Source organism: Pleurodeles waltl, chromosome 5 (genome assembly GCF_031143425.1).
Source record: "Pleurodeles waltl isolate 20211129_DDA chromosome 5, aPleWal1.hap1.20221129, whole genome shotgun sequence".
NCBI lineage: Eukaryota > Metazoa > Chordata > Amphibia > Caudata > Salamandridae > Pleurodeles > Pleurodeles waltl.
In genome coordinates this window covers 889,646,287-889,667,748 of record NC_090444.1, presented here as the reverse complement: position 1 = coordinate 889,667,748, position 21,462 = coordinate 889,646,287, and the positions used below count along the sequence as shown (strand labels likewise).

General features: G+C 43.7%; 1 protein-coding gene across 1 annotated transcript in view; it reads right to left on the bottom strand.

The window, feature by feature from the left end:
• Nucleotides 1-21,462, bottom strand: part of PSEN2 (presenilin 2) — a 354,458-nt gene that overhangs the window by 15,014 nt on the left and 317,982 nt on the right. The window contains exon 9 of the mRNA XM_069234995.1: nucleotides 15,539-15,649. Within this exon, the coding sequence (XP_069091096.1) occupies nucleotides 15,539-15,649 (111 nt within the window). The remainder of the gene's footprint in view (nucleotides 1-15,538; nucleotides 15,650-21,462) is intronic.

Genomic DNA, 21,462 nt, shown 5'->3' with positions numbered 1-21,462 from the left:
GGAAGAACACTGGTAATTCTACAGTTTGATTCAAGTGGAACGGTGAGATTACTTTTGGTAAAAATGTAGGATTGGTCCGTAGAACAACTTTATTTTTGTGTATTTGAATAAATGGTTCTTGAATGGTAAATGCTTGAATCTCACTCACTCTTCTTAGAGATGTGATGGCAATTAAAAATGCAACTTTCCACGTTAAGTATTGCATTTCACAAGAGTGCATGGGCTCAAAAGGTGGACCCATGAGTCGTGTTAAGACAATGTTGAGGTTCCATGAAGGAACTGGTGGTATTCTTGGTGGTATAATTCTCTTTAGGCCTTCCATAAACGCTTTTATGACTGGTATCCTAAATAATGAAGTTGAGTGCGTAATTTGCAGGTAAGCTGAAATTGCCGTAAGATGTATTTTAATGGAAGAGAAAGCTAGTTTAGATTTCTGCAAATGTAGTAAGTATCCTACTATCTCTTTTGCAGATGCGTGTAAAGGTTGAATTTGATTATTATGGCAGTAATAAACAAATCTTTTCCACTTATTTGCATAACAGTGTCTAGTGGTAGGTTTTCTAGCCTGTTTTATGACTTCCATACATTCCTGTGTGAGATCAAAGTGCCCGAATTCTAGGATTTCAGGAGCCAAATTGCTAGATTCAGCGATGCTGGATTTGGATGTCTGATCTGTTGTTTGTGTTGTGTTAACAGATCTGGTCTGTTTGGCAGTTTGATATGAGGTACTACTGAAAGGTCTAGTAGTGTTGTGTACCAAGGTTGCCTTGCCCATGTTGGTGCTATTAGTATGAGTTTGAGTTTGTTTTGACTCAACTTGTTTACTAGATATGGAAGAAGTGGGAGAGGGGGAAAAGCGTACGCAAATATCCCTGACCAGTTCATCCATAGTGCATTGCCCTGAGACTGATGTTGTGGGTACCTGGATGCGAAGTTTTGGCATTTTGAGTTTTCTTTTGTTGCAAATAGATCTATTTGTGGTGTTCCCCACATTTTGAAGTAAGTGTTCAGTATTTGGGGGTGAATTTCCCATTCGTGGATCTGTTGGTGATCCCGAGAGAGATTGTCTGCTAACTGATACTGAATCCCTGGAATAAATTGTGCTATTAGGCGAATGTGGTTGTGAATCGCCCAATGCCATATTTTTTGTGTTAGGAGACACAACTGTGTTGAGTGTGTTCCTCCCTGTTTGTTTAGGTAATACATTGTTGTCATGTTGTCTGTTTTGACAAGAGTGTATTTGTGGGTTATTATGGGTTGAAATGCTTTCAGAGCTAGAAACACCGCTAACAGTTCTAAGTGGTTTATATGAAACTGTTTTTGCTTAATGTCCCATTGACCTTGGATGCTCTGCTGATTGAGGTGTGCTCCCCACCCTGTCATGGATGCATCTGTCGTTATTACGCATTGTGGCACTGGGTCTTGAAAAGGCCGCCCTTGGTTTAAATTTATACTGTTCCACCATTGAAGCGAGATGTATGTTTGGCGGTCTATCAACACCAGATCTAGAAGTTGACCCTGTGCTTGTGACCACTGTGATGCTAGGCACTGTTGTAAGGGCCGCATGTGCAACCTTGCGTTTGGGACAATGGCTATGCATGAGGACATCATGCCTAGGAGTTTCATTACTAATTTGACCTGTATCTTCTGGTTTGGATACATGGCTTGTATTACATTTTGGAATGTTTGGACTCTTTGTGGACTTGGAGTGGCAATCCCTTTTACTGTGTTGATTGTTGCTCCTAGGTATTGCTGTGTTTGACACGGCAGAAGGTGTGACTTTGAGTAATTGATTGAGAAACCTAGCTTGTGTAGGGTTTCTATGAAGTAATTTGTGTGTCGTGAACACTGTTTTTGCGTGTTGGTTTTGATTAACCAATCGTCTAGGTACGGGAACACATGTATTTGCTGCCTTCTGATATGTGCAGCTACTACTGCTAGACATTTTGTAAAAACTCTTGGCGCAGTTGTTATTCCGAATGGCAACACTTTGAATTGGTAATGTATCCCCTGGAATACAAACCTTAGGTACTTTCTGTGCGAAGGATGTATTGGTATATGGAAATATGCATCCTTTAGATCCAGTGTTGTCATGTAGTCTTGTTGTTTGAGCAGTGGGATTACTTCTTGTAATGTAACCATGTGAAAGTGGTCTGATTTGATGTATGTATTTAATATTCTGAGATCTAGTATAGGTCTTAAAGTTTTGTCTTTTTTCGGTATTAGAAAGTACAGTGAGTAAACTCCTGTGTTTAGTTCTTGTTTTGGTACTAATTCTATTGCCTCTTTTTGGAGAAATGCTTGAACTTCTAATCCTAGAAGATTTATATGTTGTTTCGACATACTGTGTGTTTTCGGTGGGACTGTTGGAGGGAATTCTCGAAATTCTATGCAATAACCATACTGGATAATTGCTAGTACCCAAGTATCTGTTGTTATCTCCTCCCAATGTTTGTAAAATTGGCTTAATCTTCCCCCCACAGGTGTTATGTGATGGGGATGGGTGACTTGTGAGTCACTGCTTATTTTGAGGACTTTTGGGGCTTTGGAATTTTCCTCTACCTCTTTGGAATTGTCCCCCTCTATATTGCCCCCGAAAACTTCCCCGCTGATATTGGCTTTGGTAAGTGGGCCTTGTTTGTGATGTTGTGGTTTCTGTAGGTTGTCCTCGAAACCCTCCCCTAAAAGGTGTTTTGCAAAAGGTGCCTCTGCTCTGCGGGGAGTAGAGTGCGCCCATGGCTTTTGCCGTATCAGTGTCCTTCTTGAGTTTCTCAATAGCAGTGTCAACTTCCGGCCCAAACAACTGCTGTTCATTAAATGGCATATTTAGCACGGCTTGTTGAATTTCTGGCTTGAAACCTGACGTGCAGAGCCATGCGTGCCTTCTTATTGTTATTGCAGTATTTACTGTCCTTGCAGCCGTATCTGCTGCATCCATTGAAGACCGTATCTGATTATTAGAGATACTTTGTCCTTCTTCCACCACTTGTTGTGCTCTTTTTTGGAACTCCTTGGGTAAGTGTTCTATCAAATGTTGCATCTCATCCCAGTGAGCTCTGTCATATCTTGCCAAAAGCGCTTGTGAATTGGCAATGCGCCATTGGTTTGCTGCTTGTGCTGCAACCCTTTTGCCCGCAGCATCAAATTTGCGACTCGCTTTGTCTGGAGGTGGTGCGTCTCCCGAGGTATGAGAGTTTGCTCTCTTATGAACTGCCCCGACAACTACTGAGTCTGGAGTTAACTGCGTCGTAATATAAACAGGATCTGTTGGCGGTGGCTTGTATTTTTTCTCCACTCTTGGAGTTATGGCTCGGCCTTTAACAGGATCTTGAAAGATTTGTTTTGAATGTTTTAGCATTCCTGGGAGCATAGGTAGTCTTTGGTACTGGCTATGAGTGGAGGTTAGCGTGTTAAACAAGAAGTCATCCTCAATTGGTTCTGAATGCAAGGTGACGTTATGGAAAGCAGCTGCCCTTGCGATCACCTGTGTGTAAGATGTACTGTCCTCAGGAGGGGACGGCCTGGTAGGGTACGAGTCTGGGCTGTTGTCCGATACTGGAGCATCGTAAAGGTCCCATGCATCGGGATCATCTTGACTCATGGCAGTATGAGTCGGGGAGTGCATCAGTGGAGGAGTTGCTACTGGTGATGTGTGCACTGATGGTGGTGGAGAAGGTGGTGGAGTTGTTTTCTTTGCCACCTTTGCCTGTGGCTCCTTGTCCTTTTCGTGAAAGGCAAGTTTTCTTTTTATTTTAATTGCAGGAAGAGTGGTTATCTTCCCTGTGTCTTGATGAATGTGGAGCCTCCTTTGAGGATAGTCTGGCTCTACAGCTTGAAGTTCCTCTCCAAATCTATGTTTTTTCATTTGGGAGGCCAATCCTTGTTCCTCTGTATAGGAACCTGTTTTCGGCTCCGAGGCTGGATGTTTCGGAACCAAAACTTTTTCGGAGGTCTTTTTAGGCTCCGAAGAAACCTTTGTAATTTTCGGCGTGGTGGTGTCTTGATGCCGAATTTGTTCGGTGCCGCTGTGACGGTGCCGAAATTTCTCAGAGTCCGAGATTGCTGTGTGGCGGTATCTCGACCGGAGTGGGATGACTTCGACACCAGCGTGCCCTTTTTCGGTGCCTTGGCTCGGTCACCGCTTGTTTGGGTTAAGCCATGGCCTGTTGGCGGTGGCGTCCCCTGGGCTTTTGTTGACTTCTCGTGAGTCTTATGTTTCGACGTCTTACTCACGGTTTTCGGCGTTTCTTCGGCCTCGAGCTCTTCCGAGTCCGACTCTTGGATAGAGGAAGCTTCCTCTTCTTCCTCGAAACGCTCTTGTTCTGTCGGCGTCGACGCCATCTGCAGTCTTCTGGCTCTTCAGTCTCTTAACGTCTTTCTGGACCGAAACGCTCGACAGGCCTCACAAGTATCTTCCTTGTGCTCTGGGGTCAAGCACAAGTTACAGACCAGATGCTGATCCGTATACGGATACTTGTTATGGCATTTTGGACAGAAGCGGAATGGGGTCCGTTCCATCAGCCTTGAATTCACACGTGGCCGGGCCGACCAGGCCCCGACGGGGGATCGAAAAACCCCGAAGGGCCACCGGAACTCTTCTAAATTCGGTGTCGATCTGTTGTAACTAACCCGATACCGAACGCAAACAATACCGACGTTTTTTTCCGAGATTCTAACTAACTTTCCGACCCGAAACACGGAGCGAAAAGTAACACGTCCGAACCCGATGGCGGAAAAAAAACAATCTAAGATGGAGTCGACGCCCATGCGCAATGGAGTCGAAATGGGAGGAGTCCCTCGGTCTCGTGACTCGAAAAGACTTCTTCGAAGAAAAACAACTTGTAACACTCCGAGCCCAACACCAGATGGCGGGATGTGCACAGCATGTGTATCTGCAGCTACACATGCCATCGAACATATATATATATAGCGTTCACCATTTCTCCTTCTGCATTTATAAATACATTTGCTTACAATGTCCTGGCTGCAGGACTTATCGTGGGACTAAGCCGCTCTAATACTCGTCTCCTTCTTCATGAGAACAAATCGCTTAGAATTCCAAGAGGAATGAAATTACTCTTTACCATATCCTCTATACTCATATTCTTTCAGTTTTGCTAGTCAATCTGTTATTTTCCTAATTGTAAAATGAATTCACCCAACACTAGCCCTCAAACAAAGAAATATCCCAAACATTCATCCAACACATGTGACTGGAAGGGCTCCTTGCAATACTCCAATGTGTTTCCCACCACATGAAAAGCACACCTCTAGCTCTTACCAACTATTCTCGCTGAAGTTGTTCTTTACCCACTACATCAAGTAAATCTATCTGTATCTTGCTGGTGGTAAGGGTGAAAGTTAGATTGCTCTCATTATTAAGAATCCTAACAAAGTAGAGTGGTGAGTTATAGTTAATGTACTGTGGCTAGCGTGTTGACAATAGTGTGTATGGAGGAATGGTTTTTATTTTGTCGTACAGTGGAGTGTCATACAGTGGAGCATCATAGAATGGCGCAGACTGGAGTGGCATACAGTGTATTTGAGTACAGTGCAGTGGCGTATAGTGGAATTGCATACAGTGGAGTGGTATACCATAGAATAAATGGTTTATTTGTGATTAATTGATACAAATAATCACAGTAAATCATTAAAAGTGGCAGTACAATCATCTACCAAAATATAAACACCACACTGAGATAAAAGATTGAGCAATAAATAATACCTATTACAAGAGCAAGTAAGATAACTTTAAAATGCTGATACTTTAACATTAATAGTGACTAACATAATGAAGTCATTCACTCATGCAAAGTGGAGTGGCTTATAGACATGTATCATGGGAGTGGTATAAAGTGGATTAGCGTAGAGTCAAGGGGCATACATTAGAGTGGCGCAGAGTGTAGTGGCACAGAGTCAAATAGCATAGAGTGGAACAGCATAGAGTGAGCAGAGTGGCGTAGAGTGGAGTGGAATGGTAGGGAGTGGATTGGCATACATTGGAGTGGCGTAGAATTCAGCCGCATAGGTTAAAATAGCATACAGATTTCCTGGAAGCCCATGACATTCTGGACCCCACGCACAGAGCCTGCCCTATTAGCTGCCAACGAGGAATTAAAGACTATCCTGGACCCGGGAGCCACTGCCACGTTGATGATGTTGGACCTAAGCATGCCATTTGATACTGTGTCCCGTTCCACTCTCATCCACAGAATTAAATTCAGGAGAGGGTTCTGAAATGGCTTGAACCTGCCTTGGGCAATAGAAGTTTCTAGGTATATGCAGAGATATTTTTCTCTGATGTATTTCCTCTCACGTGTGGGGTGTCACAAGGCTCGTCCCTGAGCAACACGCTTTTTAACAACTATGCACGCCCTCTAGCAGAGATCGTCCAGTTGTTTGGATTGGGCCTTGTGTCTTATGCAGATGACACACAAATCATCATGGTATTTAACCCAAGTTTCAAGTCCCCCTCACCCTAGCTTAGTCAGTGCTTATTGAAGGTCACCAAATAGATGTTGGCGAGCTGCCTGAAACTTAATGGCAGAAAGACTGAAGTACTGGCAGTTGGGGACAATCCTACAAGATGGATGGAAGTCATCTGGCCAGAACATCTAGGCGACCGTCCCAAACCAGCCCAAGCTATAACCAGCTTGGTTTTTGGATTGATGAAAAGCTGAGCATGGAAATTCACGCTTGAAAGCTGGGAGGCTCCTGTTTGAGTATTTTGAGATGTCTTTGGAAATGCCTGCATTGTCTACCTCCGTCCAGCAATAGATAAGTGGTATAGAGTCTTATCTGCTTGAAACTGGATTATGAGAACTCCCTTTATTTAGGGAGCGCACAATATGTCATTAAAAGGCTTCAGGTAGTTCAGAATGCTGCCACCAGGACTCTATTTGAAATCCCAAAATACCAATGAGCAGGTCCTGCAATATTAGCCTTGCATTGGCTGCCTGTGGATTATACTTTATTAATTGTTTATGCAAAGTAGAATACTGCACGGTAAATCCCCCCTATTATTAGGAAACTTATCTCACCCTACGTACCCAAAAAATTGCTTTGATCACACAAACATGGGCTCCTGACAGTCCCCAAAATCAGGTATGCAAGATATGGGGGGCTGCTCATTTGCTATTCACTATGGACTGATTTTTCCCAGAGACCTGAAATGTTGTCAGTCAGAAACTGAGGTCAGGAGGCTGTTGAAAACATACCTGTGTTAATCCTTTTGGGGTGCCTGTGTTGCCTCTTTTGATGTGGCTTGTTAGCGATGGGACGATGTATAAGGTAGCTATGCGCTTTACAAATGATTTGTAATCTAATCTAGTCTGATTTAATCTAACCCTTGCCTTTTACACAAGGCAACACAGAATTCCAAATTGAAATAACCATCAGTTCTCAACAAATCAAACCTTTTGATTTTTGGGACCTGCAACAAAAATTCATGTATAAATCTAAGGGTCACCGTGGTCTGTACCACTTGAAGAAGGCCAGTAGTGGGGTCTGTGTTTGTTGAAAGCCTTCTGAAGCAAAACATACACTTCAACACAATTGTTAACAGGTAGCCAGTGTAGCAAGGCTAAAGCTTGTATAACAAGGTCCCTTTTGGGAAGCCATAGGAACATTTGAACTGCTGTGTGCTGTATCATTTGAGGCAGGTGAAGCTAATCCCCAGATAAATCTAAATTACAACAGGCCACACGAGACGATATGAAAGCATTCAGAACACGAATCTTGTGTAGATAAGAAAAAAAGTTTCAAAAGAATCCTTATGAAAAAAATACAGAAAAAGCATGAACTGACAACTGCTCTAATTTGTACTGACAAGCTCAGGTGCAAATCAATTTTTAGACTAAGGTTTTTCACACAAGCCATTATGTTTGGCTGTACCTCCTGTGCTTGAAGCCAGAAATTATATTGCTAAGAGGATCGTAGGTACAAGAGGAAAAAATATTCCCATATTGTCCAGTTAAGCTTTATTTGGTTTTAAATCGTTCAATTCTCAAGTAATTGTAAGTAGTTGTGAAGTTATTGAACAAGAATCTAGAGCGTTCAATGATTTTAGGGCTATTAGTGTCAGTGGCATACATAAAGAAGGTACATTCCAAAAGAATGGATCAAGTATCTAATGGGATGCCATACAAGTTAAACAGCAGAGGTGACAGAATAAAGACTCAAGGACTCTGTAGGAGAGCTGCAGAGCTAGAGACATAAAATAAACCATCAAATATGTGATCCAGAAGCCAGGAAACATTCAAACCAGGCACAGGCAGTATTCTGAATCTTAAAGTCACCAAATCTTTTAATAAGTATCTGATTACCCGCTGCATTAAATGCAGCTTTTAGATCCAATAATGTCAGGCTTGCCTTAAAACACATTGGGTAACTGCTGCAGTTTCTCCATGGTTGCATCCGTCATAGTCTCAGTACTGCTGCTCAGGCAGACTGGATGAAATACATGGTTTCTCTCAATAAAATCATGCAATTGAATACAGACTGATCTTTCAAATAATGTGGATAGACAAAGTGCAGTACCTATCTGTACGCTCCTTTGCCTATCAATGCTCCTAATACAGAAGCAGATCTAAATCAGCAAAATGTGATCAATCGCAATAGCTGACACTTCAAACATCCAAAGACTGTAACATCCAAAGGCTGTCCTGAGGACTCACTCAAAATGTGTCTGACACTGGCAACAGAGCTGGTAGCTGAGGTCAGTGGTGTAACAATTGCCCCCGCAGCCCCAAGATTGCGCGAGGGCGTAAAGCCCTGGGTGGTGGGGGAAGTGGTGGGGGAAGCGGTGGGGTTCTCAGAACAGTGCCCAGGCCTAGGAGCTCCTAAGTGAGTCTGGGGATGGTAGTGTAGATACCTCTTACTGCTAAAACAGTAGGTTTCGGTGTTAACAAGTCCGGCGCCAGCCTTTTGAGTACAGTCGAAAATGGTCTGAGACAGGGCGCTCTCTGGATGTGAAACTGCGACTTGTAATGCACAGCCCCGAGGGAAATGGGATTATGGTATTTATCTACGGGTTATAAAAAAAGAGGTTAGCGGCAGCTGCAATGATCCACCGAGCTGCTTAATATCAAGTGAGAATTGCCCAGGGGCGGCTCCTCCATTAGGGCGGAAGAGCGTCATCCCTCCATCCCCCCGCCAGCAGCAGAAGCTGCAACCCTTTCAACACAAAGGGATAATAAACTAGATTTAATATCCCTTTGTGGTGAAAGGGGCAGGGCATTGGGGAAGACAGCCACGGAGGGGAGTGCACAGAGCACTCCCTCAGAGTGCATGTGTGTTTGGCTGGGCATGTCGGGCTGGCCAAACAAACATGCACAGTAGGCTCTCTCCAGCCTGGCAACTACAGCATTCACAGGCTCCCAGTCTGCCTGGGAGCGCCTTGGCTGGGCTCTCCCAACCAATCCTGATGCTGCTCTGAGCAGAGTCAGGATACGCCGCAGGACAGGCTTGGAGCCTGTGCCTGCAGCTGGAGCGACGAGGGACATCGGAGTGGCGGCAACAAAGGAGGTAAGCTTTTTTTTTTTTTTTTTGTAACTGTCTCCCTCCGCACCCACCCCGCCCCTTTAAATAGGAGCGAGTCACGACTGGAACTGGCAATTGTGATCAGAATGTGAAACCAAAACTGTTGAGCAGTGTGAGGACTTCACACTTGCAAGTGTGGAACAAGGAGCTGGTACTAGTGGGAGGCGTGAAGTTCACACAGGGGCCAACGTTACAAACTTGCGGGGACGGAGTGTAGGAAAGTGGCCTCGGTAACTGCGAAGCTTTGAATAGTGTGCAGTTTGAGTAACTTGCACTGGTGTCCAGTGCAAGAAGCTGCCATGTGGGCAGTGGGGTGCTGGCAGTGGAGAGCTGTTTGAGAAGCTAAAAACTGTGGGCAATCCGAGAAGCTGACAACAACGGGCACCTTCAAAAACATGTGAAGATGGGCATTGTGAAAAACTGGTAGTGGTGGACTGTTATAAGAAGGCGTTTAGGAGTTGACACAAGTGCCAATTGTGAGAATCTCTCGCAGTGACAATTTGAGGGGCTGGCACTACAGAGAAGGTAGTGGGAGAAGTTGGAATTGAAATGTGTGAAAGTGTGCACTGTGGCGAGTATGAAAAACCTCCTGAGATGCTTAGTGTGGGAATGCAAAACTGGAAAATAGTGTGAGCAGATGGCACTGCTGTGGGAGAACTTCAAACTGGTGGCTATTGTGATAAAGTGGCATTCAAAGACACTGTAACCAGTTCACACTGGTAGAAAATTTGAGAAGCTGGCGAGTAGATGAAATAGTTGGCAGTGTAAATACGCTGTAAAGTTGACACTAGCGAAAATGTTAACCTTGACACTGGTGAGAGGAAAAAACAGCAGTCATACATGTAGGCAGTGTAAACAGCTAACACTGGAAGTCACTGGTCGCAGTATAAGAAGCTACCACTTCTGGAACATTTGAGAAATTGGCACGGGTGAGTCGTGCAAACACCTGAAGGTTTGCTGAATAAACAGAGACATTGGTGGTCAGCGTGAACAGACGGCATAGATTGGTAGCATGAGGAAACATCATTGGTTGCAATGTATGAAGCTTGTAGGATTGGTGGGATTTTTAGGATTGGTGGGATTTTGAGGATCCGGCACTAGCTAAAAGTGTGGGGATCTAGAATTGGCAGACATTGGCCCTCATTATGACTGCAGCAGTCTTTTGCCAAGACCGCCGCAGCCGCCGGAAGACAGCCAGTGCTGGTGGTCTTCTGACCGACGTATTATGAATGCCACTGCAAATCCGTACCACCGGCGGTCGTATATTCGGCGGCATTCATCACGGTGGTCGGCAGCGCTTAGGCGGTTCCACCACTGGCACTGCCGCGCCAGAAAAAGACTGCACACAGAATTACAACTGGTAATTCTGTGTAGCGATGTTCTGGTGGCGTGGCGGTGGAAATGTTGACCCTATACCCTAACGGAGGAGCACCTCATCGGACGAGGTAAGTGCTGTCTGCAAGAAGAGGGGGGTTGGGGTGTGAGTGCATGTATGCATGTCATGAATGGGGAGAGGGGGAGTGTCTTTATGCGTGTGTGTTCCTGTGTGTGAATGTGGCGATGTTAATGTGTGTGCGTATGCATGTGGACGGGGGCGGGGTGTGTGCATGGGTGAAAGTGTAAGCGGGGTGTGAGTGAGTGTGTGCAGGTACGTGTATGTATGTAGTTGAAGGGAGGGGTGGGGGGATGGAGAGTGTATGCGTGCGTGTGTGTGTGTGTGATGTGTATGGATATGTATGCAAGTCTACGGGGTGAATGTTGTGGCTGCGTGGGTGTGTGATTGTGTGTGTGTTGGTGCATGCATGCAAAGTTGTTTGATGGGTATCCCAGCAATAGGATTGCAAGTTCCAGTCATCGAGATACCTTACAGCCAGCATTTTGTGATGATGAGACCACCAGAAAATGCTGGCAGTGTCCCAAGTCGGAATGACCTCGGCGGTCATCTGACTCCCGCCGGGCTGCAGGTAGAAACCTCCAGCCCAGTGGGCCTTGGGGATGCAGCGGGACGGGTGGGGATGCAGCGGTTTGGCAGTGGCCAAACCACATGTATAAACACAAAATGAGGGACAGGGAGATTAACGGTCCAGTGTATGACCTCCCAATACTACTTAATAAAAATACAAGATACACTGTTCCTTAGAAAGAGGAAGAAAAGTATAGGGCAACCCTTATGTTAGAAGCAAGTGCCCTCACACACTCAATTGGATGTCATGCTTCATCATCGGGCAAGCTCCTCGTCAGACCGGCGCTGCAATGTCTGACGGGCACCCCTATAAGGGGGCTCTTTGCCGGAGATCTTTTCTCAGTAGCACCTAATAAACTGATGAAGCATGACATCCAATTGGGTGTGTGAAGGCACTTGCTTTTAACATAAGGGTTGCCCTATATGTTTCTTCCTCTTTCTAAGGAACAGTGTATATTGTATTTATATTAAGTGGCCAAACCACAGCTGTTGTAATATGGCGGTCTGCACCGCCGCTCCCGCGGTGGTGAGACTGTCCCCGCCGCCCTGGAGGTCCATGGACCGCCGGGGTCATAATGAGGGCCAAAGTGAGTAGCTTACATAAGTAGCATGATGAGAACGCTGTGTACCATTTGACGCTCATAGCGTTAGAGGGCCATATAAACTCACATGGGGGAGCAAACGCTGATGCACTGGTCCAAGTGAGTATTGGGCAGGGCCACTGGAATAATGCCATTCTGTGGCCACGACATTTTCTGCATAGTTATGGATTTGCTGTAATTGCTACATAATTCATCATCTGCTGCATAACTCGCATATTTTAACCATAAAAATACTCTCTAGCTCAAATGGTTGCCACTCAGTGGAAGGCCCTTCATCAAGATTGTGTGGTCACCTTTTAGATGCTTATTCATGTGTTTGGATGTTAAACTAGTACTAATGAGGTTAAATCTTTGCTCATGCAGTGTTAACATGAGTAAAAACAACAAAATAATGAAGTAGTACTATAATAAAATGTGCTGCATTACAACACATTATTTGCCTTTTCTAACTGTATAATTAAGTCAACCATGTTGCTTAATATTGTCCTCCCTTGCTGCATAATTCTAGTGGCCCTTGTAATGGGACTCACTTGCATTACTGGGCAAGCTGAGAAGCTTGCACTGGCAACTCAGTGTGAAAAGCAGGCATGATGGACCACTCTGTGATTGGATAGTACTGACGGTCATTACAAGGGGCTACCTCTGAAGTGTGGCATCTGGCAGTGGAGGCCTGAGAAAAGCTGGCACAGTGGAGCCATGTGACCAGCTGGTAGAGGTGGACAGTGTGGAGAGCTGCCTCCGGAGGGTATTGTGGGCGGGCTGGGACTGGTGGACAGTGTAAGGAGCTGGCAGCAGTGGACATTGCGAGGAGATAGCACTGAAGGACAGTGTGAAGAGCTGTCACAGTCAGCCACATAAATTTGAAATATTATTCAGTTTGCACCATCTCATTTGGATAATCTTCCCAGTTCCCTGTAATTCCAACTCTGCCCTGCATCTCATTCAAGCTGTCCTGTAAAAACAAACACACACACAAACACTACGCTTCCTGTACCACCATACATCCACGTCACTTGTGGCAGAGCAGGCTGTGCATTGTTTGAAACTCCGGTTCTGCCACCGGCCTCCAGGAGCATAAAGAAGGTCCCCGCAGCCCACACAGTGTAGGGAACCTCCATGGTTCCTTGTTTAGGAGGCCCCCCCTTGGCCCTTAAGTCATGCCATTGCATGCCTACCAGAATGCGTGCAATGCAGCATGGAATGAGAAACATTGAAACGCTCTGGAAAGCCACTCTACTTCCCCAAGCAGAAAAAAACACAGAAAAGCAACACTGTTCATGTAACATAGCTGGCAGGCAGAGGCTCAGCAAAAGGTACCATATGTCCTCATATCCATATCAGGGCCGTAACGCTGGGGGGCAACCCTTCAGCAAGGCCCCCTTCGAGCCCAACACTATTGAATATCTATGCTATCTGCGAGACGCCAGGGCCCCTCATGACATTCTGCAGGGGGGAGTGGGGGGGCCTAATTTTGGCCCTCATTATGACTGCAGCAGTCTTTTGCCAAGACCGCCACTGGCTGAGGGAGGGTGACAACGCCCAGTTCTATGTAAGTTGTTCTTCAGGTTGACACAATATTAGAACAAGTCTTCAAAAGGTCACTTTATGTATAAGTAACAGTTCTCCTAATATATGTATTATTTACATGAGGTTGGCAGATAGCTAAAGCTGCCTTTATACTGTCTTAAATAGAGCCTCACTTCCAGTTCCGTTGTGAGTTTAAATGGTATGTTGCCAACATATCCTGATCTCTTTTTGGATACATGGAGATACTCTTGGTAACAAGGGAGAACAAGGCACTCATGAACCAGTTCACAAACGTTTTTAAATCTGCGCATTGCAGTTCCCTCTCTATGCTATGCATAGATCTTGTTTTACATTTTTGCCATTTTCTCAATATCCTAATGGATTCTGAATAAAAAGCTACGGCAAATCAAACACTAATAGAAGGGCCCCGACCTAGTTCTTCAAGAATACCCCAGTGGGTTATCTGGTTGGCTGAAAATGCAATAGAATGTGCATAGTAGAAATGGGTAAATGCACGTTTAATTTTTTCTCTATGGTTAAATGTCTTCTTCTACACTTCTGCTACGTAAGGAGGTGTGCCCCTTCCTTGTAACATCCCTGCCTTTTTACAGACATCCTTCAGAACAGGAAACTATCTGAAAATGTTAATGACACTACACAATTTAAAGTTTTGGATGCGCACTGCATTGAGCACAGCGAGTGTCATAAAACTCATTTGCAGTCACAACCCATAAACTTAAGAAGGCAGTATATCTATAGAACTGGTGGATTTTCCACTATGGAAAGTTCACGTTCCACTTTGAGAATTCCATCAATCTGGACTGTGATGTGTAATTGCTGAATCCCCAGGGCTGCTTTGGCACACATATATTTCATCTAAATACTCAAAACTCTTGCGGTTGTGTCCCTCAACAAGCTTGGTCTCTGTAATCACAAAGAATTTTATTCCACAGAAAATAGAAATTACAAGAAAGGCTTAGAAAAGTCAACAGATATCCATTATAATGCCAGACAAGTGATGTGGAAGGCAACCTACTCACTATCAAAACTCTGGCTAACATGTAGAAGACGTGATCCAATTACCTGCAAGCATCCAATGCGAAGGTACTCATTTACAATATATTTAACAGAAATTGAATCATAATGTCTAGGATTTAATGCGCTGTACTATCTTTCACTAGACTTGGAACAGAGACAAACAAAGAAAGTCTGGAGCAGCCACCAACACCTCATGTGAAGGTGCACTGGGGTTACACTTCATGAGAAATATCTGACAGAACTTGTCAGGATGATAGGAGCCCTACAATGAGTTGAATTGAGTGTATGCCAGGGTGGGCAGTCCACCCAAACAAAACTGGTCCAGCATTCGAGCACTCTGATTCTGGGTGCAGTACACCCGACACAAGCTGGATTTAGTTTTGGGCTGCATTTAGTCTTGGGCTTCAAGTGCTGCCCAGCCTGGGACTCCAGCATCCCAATGTGAACGTGTCTTATTACCATGGGTGGGGGTATCCAATGATCTCCCCTACCAGGCCACTACTTCCCTATCCAATATCAGGCTCTTTACCTGCCCATACTGGCCCCACTCCCATTCACCACGTCCCATTACCAGGAGCTAAATGGGACCGTTAGAATTCACAGCTGTTACAGTTTTATCAAGAATTTACACTCATGGGAAATGTTAAAATAGATGTATCAGGGCCTGACGAGTATTTATAGAACAAGTTATTTAACATATTTATAAATAGCGACAATAACTGGATGAATGAGAACATATATGCATATGCTTAGAAAATACTGTTAGAGAATTTGACTACATGGATCTCCTTATGTAAACCATATTCGTTGTACAATCTGAAAAAAAAAATACACTCCTAGTCAGACGTTATGCTCTTGTAGGCCTTACGTTCTTCCTCTGCATCCTCGGGTGCAGATGACTGAAGGGAAACTTGAATCTGAGCTTCTGGAAACACCGAGGTAGACTGTGGGGAACTCGACACATCTGTCGCATCTTCAGCTGGCAGACAAAAGGGAAAAAAACGAAATCAGACAATAGAAAGCAAGCAGCGGCCCATTTCAACTCTTCACCGAACCGGTTTACAACGCCAGACTGACCTTTACATGCATCTGAATGGAGCAAAGAATAATTCTGATGTAAAACGAGACATGAACAAGGGCGGGTTGTCGATGTTTCAACGACAGCATGGCAAGAAAAGTAATCAATGCGATGCGGAGAAGCCTGTAGCAAACAGCAGGACTCAGTTTCTACATTTGTTTCCTCGTTTAAATCTTTGCATCAGCATTTACTAGTGCACACCAATCAAAGCAAGCCGTTCATTAGTACACTACAGGAAGCATTCAGCAAAATTTAGCCCGTAAGAAAAATTGCACAAAAACTACAAAATATGTGTAAGTGCAGTGCAAATAAACTCGTCAGCAAAGTGTATCATTGTTACCTCATTCTGTTGAAATGCATGTCATGCACCAATCTAACAAGAGTGTGAAGTGCTCAGTTTGTGCAAAGGGTATCAGTTGTTGGGTTCAGAACTTAATTTTTACATCAGACTTTTTGACCCCGAACAACAGAGAGAACTGCAGAAAGGAGAGAAAGAAAGAGGAAGAGAGATAGGTAGCAAAACACCAACAAAGAAACAAGCATTGGCAAAGCCAATAAGTTTCACCTACGAGAGAGACAGTGGCTTTGTTAATGATTTTTAGCCATGTTGTACAGCAGTGAGTCATCTGTGCAGCATGGGTAAAAGAAAAAGAAAAAGCACTATGACGCGGTCAGCACTGGCAGTGTCATAAAGCTTTAAAAAAAAAAAAAAAAATTCTGCCATTTAGCACAGTCGCCTTGCTGTTGTACACATGACTAAAGAACATTTACAAAGCCAATAGCTCTGGCGCAGGAAGGTGGGAGGGGGCAAGTGACATGACAGACAGCAAGAGGAGGGTCAGAGGGGTAAGCAACACGATAGACAGGGGGTGGAGAGTGTAAGGGTGCAAGCCACAAGACAGACAGCAGGAGGGAGTAAGCCACACAATGAACGGAGGAGGAGGGCTGGAGGGAATAAGCAACATGACAGACAGTGCAAACCCATGCATTCTTATGCAGTGCTTCGACAACAAGAAAAAAGTAGTTCTGAAAGCACAAGCAGTGGAGGAACACTGGGCTAGGAGCAGTATTTAGACCAAGCACAAGAAGAGGGTGTAAAGCCGGCACACATTGACCAAAGGGAAGCAAGCTAATGAGAGTGAGAATATAGCCAATCAATGGTAATCAGTGGGCAAGCTCTAAGCCCCTGTAAGTAAACAAAATGTACCACTAGTAATAGTGTACGTTCTGTGTCAGGTGAGACCTAATAATGGTGTGCATGTCTCTCACAATTAGCAAGGCTGCAGCAGCGATAACAGTTCTTACATGTAAAATGTACAAGTAAGAAACATCTACACACTAAATGCAATCACAAATACAATTATTTCATTTGTCTTCTGGTGTTTTAAAATAAGACCCGGACTAGAACCCTGGCAAACACCTGCTTATATTAAGAAACTGCTTATCATTGGTAAAGTGTGTAGATCGATTGTTAGCACAGTCTTATACTGATGAGGTGCTTTTCCCAAATAATCTGGTCGAATTTTAAGGATACATTTTAATAAGGTTTTATATATGGTATACATATATTCTATTGACTAACTTTGTTTTTATACTGAAAATAACTGGATATTACTAATCAGGGGCGGCTCCTCCGCTATGCCGGAGGAGCATCGCCAAACTGATGTAAAGCAGAAAAATATTTATTTTTCCACCTTCGCAGAGCGGGCCAGCCTCCTCCTCGTCACGTGGACGAGGAGTGGTATGTGCGCTTCTAAGTATGCATGTTTTTTTGGTCGGCAGTCCAAGGCCAGTTAAACTGACATGCGCACTTAAAAACTCTCCATCCGGCTGTATTTTACAGCCCTGTGGAGACCAGACGCAGTACCCCACACCCTACCTGAGAGGCATTTCTGCCGGTTCAGTCCAATTGCAGCACTTCCTTCCTGCTGTGTAACAGCACGAGAGAGGTGTAGTTTTTGGTTGGGGAAGGAAACACACTAGATGAGGCAGCTGGCGGAAGCGGCGTATCACAGAGGGTCAGGTAAATATATTTATTTATTTTTTACCTGCCCCCACACCCACACCCACGCCCCGCGCGCTGGCCCTCCACCCCTTCCTGCCAGCAGCTGCAACTGTTACTAATATGAGTTCAATTATAATATGAGACGTATTATGTGACTGAAATGGTTTTATCATCCATATACAATAAACTACTTACGTTCTCACTAAATGTTTAATCTCATCTTCCCCCACACCAAGCAGGATCTTACAGATAAGCACAACATGGTCTTGGAATGGCAGACTGATTGAAATAGCGTGCATTGACAGATGCTGACCTATCCAGCAGCTGTAAATTCCAATTATATTTTATTCTTTTTGATGGGTCCGCTTTACTAGAAGAGCAGCGAAGACCAGAGCAAAGGAGACATGGTGGAGGATGCTAGGAGTGGGTGGGGCAGATAAGGGGTTGCAAGCAATGGTAGAGTAGGAAAGGACAGTGAAGGGTGTAAAATGGCTTATTATGAATAGCTATGATTCAATGTATCTAATTTTAATTTAATAAGTGGAGCAAGAGTGCTAGTTTGCCCTGGCCATCTTTACATGCCCCAACAGCACAACATATTCAAATAGGTGTTAACTTGGAAAATTAGATTGAAAGAATGATAGCTACATATTTTAAAGAACGAATATTTAAAATCATTACAAAATTTCCATTCTTTAAATATTAATTAAAAAGAATAAATAACATAATTAAATAACCCACAAAAGTATATCATTTAACAAGTTTTGGAAACAATCCCTGCTTAAAATGTTTTTGATTATATAGCTGGTAGTAGAGAGTTATTTCACTGTCACTGTTAAAATATTGGCCTCACACTAGTGCTAGTTGTTTAAGTTCCTTAGTTGCTGCTTTCCTCAATTTTAAAAATAGTGCTGACAGATCCCCCCTTCAGGCAAGACTGTGCAGCTTCCGTGAATGATCGGATATTAAAAATTCCCAAAATTGGGCGCAGCCAAAAGTTCCACAACTCTTGAAGCCTCCGGCAGGTGCATACAATATGGTTTTGTGTTTCCAGGGCTGCACTCCTTTGTCTATAAAATTGGTCAGTACTGGCACTTATTCTCCCAAATAAAAGAATTTAGTCGAAATCTCAGCTTAATTAGTTGCAGTTTCAGGTCTAGTGACAATGGTTGCTGTAGATAACTTGGTACATTCGGGGTACCATACAGCTTTACTGCCAACTGCCTGTGTAACTCACTACCAATATTCTCAATATCTAAGCCTGGAGATAGTGTTTTTGGTTGCTTTACTAATATCTTTGCCAAGTACTTGTGTGGGAGGTTTAACCCCCATATTTCACGTGATTCCAAATGTTGCAAATAATTATTTTAATTATCTTGACATGGCAATGTCTCCTTCATTATTGACTGCCACAATAAAAAATTAAACGAACCAGCGTCAGCCATCTTCAGTTTTACACTATATAATAGAAATCTTGCATTCAATACTAGCTCTTGTCTTTTGAGATTAAACTCTAAACAAATTGTTGATGATGTTGTGCAATCTGGGAGATGTAAAATTTAAGGACACCAATTATACTGAGCTTTATCCAGCCAAGTACTGAGTTTCTTTCTAAATGCAATTGGCCCATACGTCAATGTTGCAAAGGAGGGTGCTGAACCTCAGTATTATAGCCAATGGGTCATGGGCCGTACTGTAAGGAAGGAAATGGCCTTGTTGGCTGCTGCTTGAATGATAAAATACAGCAATAATCAGGGTTGAGTAGTCACCCCAAGCCTCTGGGCCCCAGAGCCGCTGCACCTTCTGCAACAAAGAACCGTACACCTCTTCTGCACCCATACAATTATGAACAAAATGATCTGTGTGAACACGAAAGTGCTCAACCTCTCCCATTTTCATTCTGAAGTACTTTTTCCCAAAGTGGCTGGCTGCTGACCACTGAAGGTGAGCTTTACCGAGCTCCACATGTAAATAACACACCATAAGTGTCCGAATAACTGAAAAAACGTTAGATGAAAACTATCATTATCAACAGATGCACTGGACAGCACACTGGATTACGGCTCCCCCTTACATGGTAATTCACTTACGCTTGAACAAAACGTGACAATCATATATTTAAGGATGTAATGCATTGCAGTATATCTGAACTGTGATCTATGGCACAACCAGATTGCGATAGGTCGTAACGCAAAGGAAAATTCGACGTCTATGCCTTGGATGGGATGTAAAAGGCTGCCATAATTGGGCTCTAGTGGGCCTCTCACACCACCGGATCCCAACACCACTGAATCTCCCTGTTACTCTGCATTGCAGTATAGTATAGAGTACACATAAGTGTTTCCCATAGTGATTCTTGGTCTCTATTGGCAAACAGGTAGAAAGATTAGCACAAAACTGAGGGTGTTACCCACAAACAGCATCAAATGCCGTCTCAGCAATCATCCTTCGGAGGGGCACCTGCAGATCAAATCACCACGGGATGGTTGATGATTGTCAAAGGGCTTTTCACAAATGGGTGCTCACTCACACTTTGTAACATATGGTAAAAGTAGGAAGGGGGGCACGTGATGACTATATTACTCAAGTCCTCCTGTCACAAGACCAGAATCATTTCTCATTTGATAATTTGCATTCAAATTTGATTCAGCTTAATTCTCCATTAGTCCAGTAGAAGAAGTTTGATTCCCACAACATTCACACAGATTATTTTCCACAGCAAACAACCAATCTGATTTGCTATTAGCATCATCCTGGCAAACATCATGAGGCACTAGAACTTCTTCAGGAGGCATATTCCTCCTCTACATTATTTATCATTTTGTAAGATACCATACGTTACCATCACTTACCATCACTTAGAAGCACAGACCTACTGAACATCTGCTTTACAGTTAGTAGCTGTGGGAACCTCCTTTGTCCTCTTTTAAAATTCTGGATTTTTTCATCCTATCATGAACTTCCACTTTGATGTCTGCAGGCTTACTACTGCGTTTAGCTTCAGAGTGTTTTTGTAGCAAGCATATGCTTGTAACAATCTTTTTGTAACCCCCTTTGGTGACCAACTAACTTTTTTAGCTTTTAACATCCAACCTACATTATTTGGAAAGAATGGTATTCTGCCTCTCTTAGGTTCAAAAGGACTACGACCAGTGGAAGCACAATAATTAATCATATACACCCATTTCATAAGAAACAATTCATTCTTATCATTCTGGGCTAACTGGATGGAATGAATAATCACTCTATTAAAGTGTTGAATCGCACTACTCCCCACTGGATGAAACACTGAAATAGTTTTGTGAATTATACCATTTGTTTGTAAAAATGCCTTAACCACATCTGATACAAATAGTGGCCCATTACTACTTACAATACATTTTGGCAAACCTTCTTTAAGTAACACCATGTCTAGAAACTTCAGTACCGCAAAAGAATCCACCTTGTCAATAATTTCAACTTCAGGCCACTTCAACAAATAGTCCATAATGGACAGGTGAGTGGGTATGTGATGGTGGTCATGTGGCTGTTGCATAGTGTGTGTATGGACGTGTGAGTATTTGGTGGTGTTTTAAGTGTATGCACATGCAGGCATCAGATATATGAATGTGTGTGGAGGGGACTTTCTGTTGGTGGGGTTATTTGATGATGAGTGTATGGGTATCTGATGAAGTCTGTGCTTGTGTATGACGGCAGGTAGATGTAGGCA